The sequence below is a fragment of the Epinephelus fuscoguttatus genome, linkage group LG1 (assembly GCF_011397635.1).
Source record: "Epinephelus fuscoguttatus linkage group LG1, E.fuscoguttatus.final_Chr_v1".
Classification (NCBI taxonomy): domain Eukaryota; kingdom Metazoa; phylum Chordata; class Actinopteri; order Perciformes; family Serranidae; genus Epinephelus; species Epinephelus fuscoguttatus.
Genome location: NC_064752.1, coordinates 27,039,340 through 27,050,136, shown reverse-complemented (window position 1 = coordinate 27,050,136; position 10,797 = coordinate 27,039,340). Strand labels below are relative to the sequence as shown.

Below are 10,797 nucleotides of genomic sequence, written 5' to 3'. Positions count from 1 at the left end.
GTATAAAAAATAATTTAAAACAAATCATAATAAATGTATTTATTTATTTATGAGTATTATAGGTTGCGCATGGCTCACAGAGAAAGGCTCAGGTGCTCAGGTGAAAAAAATAGTGTCCTGTGCACGTGCTTCGTGAAAAGCGTCCCCCCCCCTCAGCTGCTCAGAAAAGGTGTGTCAGCCGCATGACGTCACGCCTGTACCTGAGTTTCGGTGAGGAGAGGGGAAGGGCCGAGCGGGAGTGAACAACATCGGCTCCTCTGAGTCCACCGACATTAATTTATCGTTGTCCTCACCCTCCTTTGTACAAGAGATTATCTGTGAAGTTTTCCTTGGAGGAACTCTGCAGGAGTTTTTGGGAATTTTCGCAGGAAACGCGGTTTTATCTCCAGCTGCTGGTTCACAGGCAGACGAGGACAGACCTCTCCAACTTCCTGGTTCGCCACAGGTATGTGTCGTTCTTTAGTATCGCGTTTGGTCGCTTTGGTTATTTGAGTTTTGGATTAATTCGTGTGTATTTCTCACATTTAAAGATGTCATATCATACATATAAGGTCTCACCAGGAAGCAGCTGCAGAAATGTGATTAACAAGTTCATAGTTCTGTCCGCCTGTCAGAGTGAGGCTGTGTTTAAAATGTTTGGAAAATCCGGACGTGCAGGGTTTCTGTGAACACTGCTGCATCATTGTTTGTCACTGAGTATATTAAAGCTGTCTGGCTGTAGAGAGCATTCAGAGGAGCAGTGTGCTGTGGACTGACCGGTTTGTGTCGTCTTGTCAGCCAGGATGTCGGTCACCCCTCGACGTGTCCGTCTGAAGCCCTGGCTGGTCGCGCAGGTGGACAGCGGCAGGTACCCGGGGCTGGTGTGGATTGACCGCGAGGCCATGCGCTTCAGGATCCCGTGGAAACACGCCACACGACACACACCCCAGCACGAGGACGAGGACACCATATTTAAGGTTAACACTTAACAGATGTCACTGTGACAGAAAGTTCAGCTCAAAGAGAAGTGTCTGATGAAGTGTTTGTTTACCCTGAGGCACACAGACAGGAGTTAGAAATGCTGGCACTGCTGCACATGCAGGGAGTTGGGCACTCAGTTATTTTTAATTCATGTTATTTATTATATGTCTAAGCGAGGTAATGCTGGTTCATACCTGTTAAAAATGCTTTAAAAAGTCTCTGGAGCAACATCTGGTTTTGCAACTCTCTTACATAAGGCCTCTCTCAGGCTTGTAGCATTAGGAAGGTCATGGAGTCATTGTAGAGTGTCAGGGAGAGGTAGGAAGGTATTAGAGTTGTGTTATGTATTTGTGTCAGAGCTGAACAATGAAATTAAAAAGTGTTGAAATTTCAATATGGCCAACTGCAATATCCAAAAAGCAGGAACTATTTTCTGATACAGGTCAAATATGTCACAACATACCGTTATGGTGATGCAGAGATTAGTTTAGTTTGTTTGCACATACATGTATAGAAAATACAGGAACAAGAAATTGAAAGTTAAAACATTGTGCAGCAGAGGTCAGAAGCCAAACATGGCTCATGAAGATACCCCCCCATTAAATAACAACAATCATACCTAAATAGAAAAAGATAAAAGTGAAGATTGCATAATCGAATAAGAGTTTCAGACTAAGAAGTATTACAAAATTGTTGAAGATGTACAATTTACAAAAAAGAAACACAAACAAATTACAAATGAATCAATGAAGCATTAAGAGTCTTTGCAAATTAGAGTCCCTTTCAGATGTTTTTTGAATAACGATAAAGTAGATGATGATTGTAGAGATGAAGAATGTTGTTCCAAAGAGATGGTCCTCTGTATTTCAGTGAATATTGATTAACACACGGAAGATAAAGGTCCTTAAAGCATCTCATGGAAAATGAGTGAATGTCTGAGGAAAACTTAAAAAAGTTCTGGCAAATCATGAGTGAGATGTACATATTTATACATGAATACACAATTCTCTTACATGTTAACATTAAAAATTGATAAATATTTTTTTGAGAGAAGCAGATGATTCGCATTTTTTAGCAAAGTTAGTCACTCTCCGAAATTTCTTTTGAATAAGAAAAATCTTATTAAGATAAGCTGGACATGTGGCAGTCCAAGCAGTATTACAGTACATAATATGAAGGCAAATTAAGCTGGAATGAAAAGTTAAAATACAGGAATGATCGACCAATGAACGAACACTACTTAAGATACCAATCGACTTCATTGTCTATTTATGGACAAGTTCAATAGGGTATTTCCAAGTTGACCCCTAGAAATTTAATGCAAGGAACCAGAGTTATTTTGATGTTGTCTATGAACATTTTTAGCGTTATCTTTGTTATATTTTTTGTTTATGTTACAAAATAGCATGAAGTTAGATTTTTCTATATTGACAGAGACTTTGTTCATCTGAAACCATTTAAAAATAGACGATAGCTCTTCATTTGCTTCTCGAATGAGTGTGCTAAAAATTTTTATGTGAGGATACCAGACATGTATCTTCAGCTAATACAAAAAGGCAGTACAATTTTACAGACCCTAGGTAGTTCATTTATGTAAATGAAGATCAAAATAGGTCCAGGCATGGAGCCCTGAGGTACCATTAGCCATTATAAAGCAACATCATGAAGCCATATTTCTGTAATTTTGCAATAAGGATGTTGTGATCGGCCTTTGACATGATGCCCCAGCCTACAAATTATATTTCAAATGTAAGGGAACGTGCTTGTTTGGTACAGACCCCAGCAAAATAACATTATCATCAGTTTTTATATACATACATATACATACATATATATATACTTTTTTATGTGTATGAAAATGACAGGCAAAAATGACTATTCCCACTAAAGTTGCGACTCATATCGTAATCACAATACCTGTCAAAATAATTGCTTTTTTAAATTTTTTTGCATATCATGCAGCCCTAATTTGTGTTGTTGCATTTGATGTTGGGACATCCTACTTCCGTTTTTATGAGATTACCTGAAGGTATTCAGTCATGGATCGCGTGCCTTCCTTGAATGAATGCATTCTTCTTTGTCCCAGCACACTTGGCAACCCCGACGGAAATGTGAAAGTTAAAAAATGTTTTGTGTGTGTGTGTGTGTGTGTGTGTGTGTGTGTTTTTATAGAAAAGAATGGTGTAACGTTACAAAAACATGTTGGTGTTTAACACAGAAACTGCGTGACATTGTAGACATACTTCATGAGAAAGAAAGTCTTTGTCAGTGATCCGCCCCTTAAATTTTTTCAACATCTACTATAGCTGTAAATTCATTCCATGGTTTGTTACCATGTCTCGTGCACAGTCATCTACATGATGTAAAAAATATTGTCCATTATCTTGGATATGTCTTTGGGCAGAAGCCACATCAACTACCTCTGGGGAAAAAATTGAAAACATGGATCCTGTGCAACAAAATCAAAGTGTTCAAAGAGGACTGTAATATTGATACCTCCGTTCTGTTAAAATGTTCCTCCAGGCGTGGGCTGTGGAGACCGGGAAGTTCCAGGAGGGAGTTGATGAACCTGATCCTGCTAAGTGGAAAGCTCAGCTCCGATGTGCGCTGAACAAAAGCAGAGAATTCAACCTGGTCTACGATGGCACCAAAGAGGTCCCCATGAATCCTTTGAAGATTTATGATGTGTGCGACATCCCACAGCCCCTAAGTAATCAGGGTAAATAGGACGCAATGGAATGTGACTGAGTCTCTTCATCCTCAAGTTACCTCCATCTCACTCACATATAATCATGTTTACCCTTTTTTTAAAAGTACAGTTTCTCGCCCAACAGGCTCCTCGGATGCTGGTTCTTGGACTCCAGGTGAGGAAGATGGGGGTGAGGAAGACCTTCCAAATACACCAGAGTCTCTCCCTCCATACCCATCCAATGGTGAATGACTTCTCCTCACAATTTCGCTTTTCTTTATTACTCCCTGCCAGTATATCAAAAAGCAAAGAGAAACACGATTGCTGATAAAAACTAATTCATTCTTCTCTCTTTCCTCGTCCAGGCACCAGTCCGTCTCCTCTCATCATGTGGTCCCCAATGAGCTCAGACTCCCCCATTCAGCCTCCCAGTTGCCCCCCTTCAAATGAGGTCTGGCCCAAAGAGGAGCCTGTTAAAACCTGGCTGAAAGAGGAGCCCGTGGATGTGGAGATGCAGCCCACAGCCCTTGTTGACATGCCTCCTGCTCCTCTGCCCGATCCCACAATGCAGCCCCCACCTCTGCCCGACGCCTTGTTTGCATCTCCAGAAACATGGATTAGTTCCCTCCCGAGTAAGCACGCACTTCTTCTAGTTGGTTTTCTAGTTTCTCATACTGCACCATTTAGATCGATTCAGTACAACAGGCTGAGGATACCTGCTGTAGCTTTCAGGGTTGCTACCAAAGCTCAACCCAGTAATTCCCTAAAACAGCTGGGCGTTGTAGTTTTTATTAAACAATATTCAAAAAGGAGTAATTGTCTCTTTGTTGTCGACTGTGTTTAGCTGTGATTTTGGTGAGGATTCAGCAGCATGTGGGGTTGATTCATGGATGTATAAAGAGGATTGGATACAGCATGGGAGACAGAGCCTTGTTTATTCTTATAAAAGTAGTTCAGGGGTGCATAAAACCAGAAAAGCTTGATTTCCAAGTACAAAATTACCTGGGTCTTCCACATTATGGGGCCCATAGGGCAAGCGCACTAGAGACTTATGCTGGCCGAGCAGCTAACTTCCACTTCAGCGACTTGAATTGGGATAAAAATGATTTAAACACACCAACATACCTTAAATGACAATATGACAGCTTTGATCATTACATGTGTTGTGACTGGATTTCTTGCATGACATACGCTTCAGTGATGATTGGATCTACAACATACACTGTAGAAATAAGCCACCGTGACAACACTCACTGGTTTGTATACACACATTTTGAGGCTTTGAGTTTAATATTTTTGCCATTGCCCACTTGGATTTTTGGAGCCAGCTACTCAAAGCATCCCCACCTTTAATTATGCATAACTTTAAGCCTTAGTAAAATGACAATGGGTGAGCTATATAACATACATGACAGTTGTCATGAATGTTGAAATTAGCTATAGAGACTAAAACTGTTTTTGTACCAGGATGTAAACATGTTTATTTCTGCTGTAAAGTTTGTTATTTTAACATGGGGGTCTGTGGGGACTGACTCCCCTCTGAAGTCAGAATCTAGTGGTGATTGAAAGAACTCCAGATTTGGGCTCTTCTGCATCAGCGTCATTTTTCAGCCCTGGAGGTAGACGCTTTATCTTCAGGCACTTAAAAGAATTAGTTAAATTTTAATTGGATTACATGAATATTCTATTTCCTCACTCGGAGCAAAGAAGTGGTGGAGTTCCGGTGTGTCCTGCAGCACTTACACCCCTAAATGGAGGCCTGTGGCACAGAGAAATAACCCACACAGCCACTACATGTTAAAAGGATTCATTCATTTTTTGACAGTAAGACAATTATATAATTTCATCAGCATAGTTTTTAATGACAGTTGACCTACACTTAACCAAATGTTGGGGGCACTTCAGGTAGAGTAGGAGAAACTTTGTTTTTGGGTGAACTGTCCCTTTTAAATCAAAAATCAAATACATAACATCAAACATCATCAAACATGGTTTTAACGTGTCTACATTTGTCTCTGACCCAGTGACAGACCTGGAGGTGCAGTTCCTGTACAGAGGGAAGGAGATGTGTCCCACAGCGAACGTCAGTAACCCACACGGCTGCAGGCTGTTCTACGGGGACCTCGGCCCCATGGTCAACCAGGAGGAGCTGTTCGGGCCGGTGAACCTGGAACAGCTACGCTTTCCAACCACAGAGCACATCACCAACGACAAGCAGAGAGTTTTCACTAACCGCCTGCTGGACGTGATGGACAGAGGCCTAATCCTGGAGGTCAGCGGCCATGATATCTACGCAGTGCGTCTCTGCCAGTGTAAGGTGTACTGGTCTGGTCCCTGTGCTCCAAATCCAGCTGCTCCAAATCTTATAGAGCGCCAAAGGAAGGTCAAACTCTTTTGCCTGGAGTCTTTTCTCAGTGGTAAGTAGGATTTTCACTTTTATTGGGACAATTAGGAAACAACTTGAGTTATAAGTAGAATTTATTTAAATGATGGTCTCTGCAGCTCATAAAAAATGTAATACTCTGTGTGAAGAAATTCTAATGAATCTGTTTGTATGGTTTGCAGGTGTGATAGCCCACCAGCGCGGCCAGACAACAGTCCCTCCACAGTTTGAAATCAGCTTGTGTTTTGGAGAGGAGTGGCCTGATGGGAGGCCCAGAGAGAGGAAACTCATCATGGTTCAGGTGAGAAATGTTTGTAATGAGAAGTAATGAACCTTGGTGGGACAGTACAGGCCAGGAAGCAGCCGTTATCACGCTTCACTTTATAGCTGTGCATGAACAAACTTCATCCCTGTTTGCATCAGTTGAAAGAAAAGTTTACTCCATAAGAATAATGATATACAAAGGAATATTTCACTGCTTGAAAAAAAAGTTTTGAATGAAAAATGCAAGAAGACACGAGCAGAAAATAAAAGTAAAGCTGCTTCGTTTGCTGCAGCTCATATTTCACACAACTCTAATCATATTGAGGAACAGCTGTTCATCTAGTTACATGGGCACTGGACCTGCCTGATAATGGCAAAAATAATCACGCTTATTTTGGTCAACATTAAGATCAGTTATCTAACACAATGACTAATTGACTTTGGAAACATAACGCATTTGTTGAACTTTGAAAAAGACTGGCCTGGTGGTGGTTTTTCTTGACTTTGAATACAGTTCAACAAAAAAAAATACATGTGAAAAAAAGAGATGAATAAGTAAAATCAATAAAAAGTAAATATGAACACGTTGCCAGAGGAGAGGGAAAGACTGTGATGACTCCGAGCGTAGACTGTATAAAAATAACTCCGAGCAGCATGCATAGGAATGATTTAAAACCCCAATTCCAAAATAATTGGGACACTGTGGAAAATGTAAATAAAAACAGAATGCAATGACCTGCAAGTCCTTTTTGGCTCATATTTAATTGGATACAACACAAAGACAAGATATTTAATGTTCAAACTGATAAACTTGATTTTTGTTAAAAAAAAAAAAAAAAAAAAAAAAGTTGATGCTGCAACATGTCTACCACTGTGTTACATCTCCTTCTCTTTTAACAACCCTCAGTATGTGTTTGGGATCTGAGGACACTAATTGTTGAAGTTTTGAAAGTGAAATTTGTTTCTCAAGATCATCCTAAATCTTATCTGAACACTGAGACAATAGTTTCTTCATACAAGAAGCATCTTGAAGGTTTCTCTATCAAGTTTTAAATACATTTCTGTTAGGGTGTTCAATACTTTTTTCCCCTGTATTGTTCCACTTTATTGCACATCATTTTTATGGATTGAATTGTTATGATTCCTTTATCTGTGTACTTTTATCTAGTGAATACCAATGTCTGGTCTAAATTTTATGTGAATAGCTGCAGTGAAAAATATGTGCAATGGAAAAACAAATTGACGTGATGAATACTTATTTTCCTCACTGTATATTGAAAAGGAATTGTAAATCAGTGCATTCTGTTTTACTTTATGTTTTACACAGTGTCCCAACTTTTTTTGGAACTGGAGTTGCAAAATATATTTACTTACATTTCACTAATGGTCCTAATAATTAACTAAATTTGTTGCTAGTTGCTTTTTAGAAATGAACTAAATGGATCTGAGAAGTCCCTAAATCTAGTGAGAAAGTCACCAAGTTGGCAACACTGAGAACCACTACTAAGGAAAGGGGTGTGCTGGATGTATAACACCAGATAAAACCAGGGCAGCCTTGCAAAACAGAGTGCAGCACTATAATCACTTTATCTCTACTGTTGTTTTCATAATCATTGGAAACCAAATTTATGTTTGAAAGTGTCATTTTATTATTAGCCCAGACCTAATGTGAACCACAGGTCTCTTTGATGAGCTACAGTCTTTTTTTAGCCTCTGATCGTGTGACTCATACTGGTCCTCTGTCCCTCCTCTGCTCTGCAGATCATTCCAGTGGTGGCCCGAATGATCAGTGAGATGTTCTCTGGAGACAACACAAGGTCCTTCGACAGCGGCAGCGTCCGCCTGCAGATCTCAATCCCAGATATCAAAGACAACATAGTGACCCACCTAAAGCAGCTGTACTGCCTGCTGCAGACCCACCAGGGCCAGGACGGCTGGACGCTGCCCCCCGGCCCAGGCCTCAACATCGTCCAGGCTCTGCAGGCACAGTGAAGCAGCCCACACTGTGAACCACATATCATTTATCTCTATGTGCTACTGAGAGTTACCTGATTTTAGCAAAGAAGTACTTATGTGTAATCATATTTAGAAATGTGCACACTATACTGTAGGATTTTTAATGCTTTTTGCTCGTGATGTGCTGTGTCAAAGCTTTTCTGTATATAGTAGTAGTGCCTTCAAGCTTGCCTCACTCTGTGTTGTGTGCACAGGAGCCGGATGTGACTGCATGGGCCAAAGTCCTGCTTGCTGCAGGGGAACATTTAACATAGTTAATGAGTTACAGAAATCGCCCCTTGCCTTATTTATCCAAAATCGGTCAGAGATTACCAAACTTTCCTGGAGTCAAACAGCAGAGAACCTTTTAGCTTTTGACCTTGTATAAAATGTTTTGAAGCAACACATCCAGCATGAGATTTGTGTATGTTGGATGAAATGAGCAAATATGAATTTAAATACAGATGAGTTTTTTCCATTCAGTCATAACTAAACAGCTGTCTGAAATCTATTTACCCTGTCAGCACATGTAATCAGGTGCAGTATCCGTTTTCTGGTCACCTGCAGTTTTGTCTTCAGCTGTTTTATTCTTCAACTTATATTGTAGAGTATTTTTGTATTCATATCTTTGATTTTTAAGCCATTTATTGTATCCAGGCAGCCATTTAACTAAACAACATTCAGCTATATGGATCTGTTTTAATATGGACACCACTGCACTTTGGGGTGCAGTGATATGTTTTATGTCTAGTTGAATTCATCCTGTGATCGTATGTTTATTTTATCAATAAAAAAATGCCAAAATAAATTTGGAGTGTATGAATTACTAAAATGAAACATAGTGAACTTCTTTCTGGGAGTAAAATATATCAGCTTTGTTGTACAGACAGATGGTTTATTTTTGTGCTACTGGTTGGCAGATCTGTGAGTTAACAGCAACGCTGCACCTTCTGAATGCGCTCATGCAACATTGCTGACCTCCAGTGGTTTAGTTAGTTGGTAATCTACTGTGTATATTTTCCACACATTTTATGAGATCCTCTGGGCCAAATACGGTCATGTTGTTTGTTCATTACATCACAAAGGAATGTGTTCTGGTTAATGTTTGACAGTGTGACATAAAAAGTAAGGGCTGGTGGTTTTATTGTGGAGCCAGTCTAACAAGCAGACTGATATGGTACTGACAGAGATATAAAGTTAACACAACAGATCCCTCTGCCCCTCTCTTCAAAAACCTGAATATCCTGTCTGTGTACAACATCAATATTCATCAGATATGTGTTTTTATATATAAACACATGTTTTCACCCTGTTCTTTACCATCTTCTTTTAAGAAAATTTCCATGTTAAATTCCCAATTTCATTCTTATAGTACTAGACAGGTTGGCTAAATTCATCTTTCTTTTTATAAAACTAAACACGGCCAGTTTTCCCTCATATATCGTGGTGTGTAAATATGGAATGCTAAAAGACATATTGTTATGAGCTCATCATCTTTAAAAAAATTCAAAAGGAAATTGTCATTTCACCTAATTCATGAAGTTTAATTGTGTATGGCTAACTACATTGCATTTATGTATGTTTTATATGCCCTTTTTTGCCCTTTTTTGTCAATTCTATTGAGTTTTTGTGATCTCAAATAGTTTTTCAATTACATATTTGTGTAGATTTTTGCTTTTGGATGTTTTAATTGTCATTTTTGTTTTTGTTTTTGTTTTTTGTATAGTCTGGTCTCTTCTCTATTTCCTCTCTTTTCTTTTTTGTATTGTAAATTGTTGGTTTCTTTGACTTTTGAGAAAGGCCTGTTGGCTTATATGAGGGACCTCTCCTGACACATTTATTTTTATCCTTTAATTTGGGTTTCTTTTGAATTTTTTATGTGTGCAAAATAAATAAATAAATAAATAAATGTATATATATATATATATATATATATATATATGTGTGTGTATATAAATGTTAAAAGTTGACCAAATTGATGGGATTTTCTATTTCTATCTCTGTCCATCTTCCCATCCCTGATTGCTCTTTATTGACCCCATATACACACTTTGAAGGAAGTAGTATTGGTAAAGACACATGAAAGCATTTAAAACTGGGCGTTGAATAGAGATGAACCTGACTTTGATAGATTTGTCTTCTTTGTTGATATAACTTCAGTAAAATAAAAAGTTATGATGTGCCTGAAGGGACGTTAGTAATATCAATACCGCAATGCAATGAACACCTCTCTATCTCGTCTTCCTCTGTAGATCTATTTTAAATTCACTGTGATGTAAACTAATTTTTCATTTTCAGTTAGGAAGAAGAAAAAAAAGAAGAGTTGGTACAATAATCTCAACCTAACAACACTGTAAAATGACAAATTGCTGATGTTACATTGCTGATAACATAAGTTTATTTATAGACACGGAGACCTTTAAGCTTTTCCAGGGTGATTTCCGTTGTATCTTGTAACCTTTGCTCAGATGGGATGCCGCACTAAAGATCTCACACCCTTAACTGG

At 38.9% G+C, this 10,797-nt stretch overlaps 1 protein-coding gene across 2 annotated transcripts; it reads left to right on the top strand.

Moving 5' to 3' along the window:
- The first annotated feature begins 197 nt into the window (after positions 1-197).
- Positions 198-9,100, top strand: irf6 (interferon regulatory factor 6). Of its 2 annotated transcripts, none has more exons than XM_049582916.1 (8): positions 198-445; positions 782-956; positions 3,484-3,679; positions 3,795-3,893; positions 4,015-4,281; positions 5,674-6,066; positions 6,215-6,333; positions 8,058-9,100. In XM_049582916.1, the coding sequence occupies exons 2-8, from the start codon at positions 783-785 to the stop codon at positions 8,286-8,288; spliced, it is 1,479 nt and encodes a 492-aa protein (XP_049438873.1). In that variant the 5' UTR covers positions 198-445; position 782; the 3' UTR covers positions 8,289-9,100. The 2 variants fall into 2 exon arrangements, with proteins under 2 accessions (XP_049438873.1, XP_049438863.1); XM_049582906.1 differs by having other exon boundaries at positions 778-956.
- The last annotated feature ends 1,697 nt before the right edge of the window (positions 9,101-10,797 follow it).

Coding starts and splice junctions, on each gene's coding strand:
- irf6 (XM_049582916.1), top strand. CDS start 783: ATGTCGGTCACCCCTCGACGTGTCCGTCTGAAGCCCTGGCTGGTCGCG. Junction 957..3,483: donor ACGAGGACACCATATTTAAG/GTTAACACTTAA, acceptor ATGTTCCTCCAG/GCGTGGGCTGTGGAGACCGG. Junction 4,282..5,673: donor ATGGATTAGTTCCCTCCCGA/GTAAGCACGCAC, acceptor TCTCTGACCCAG/TGACAGACCTGGAGGTGCAG.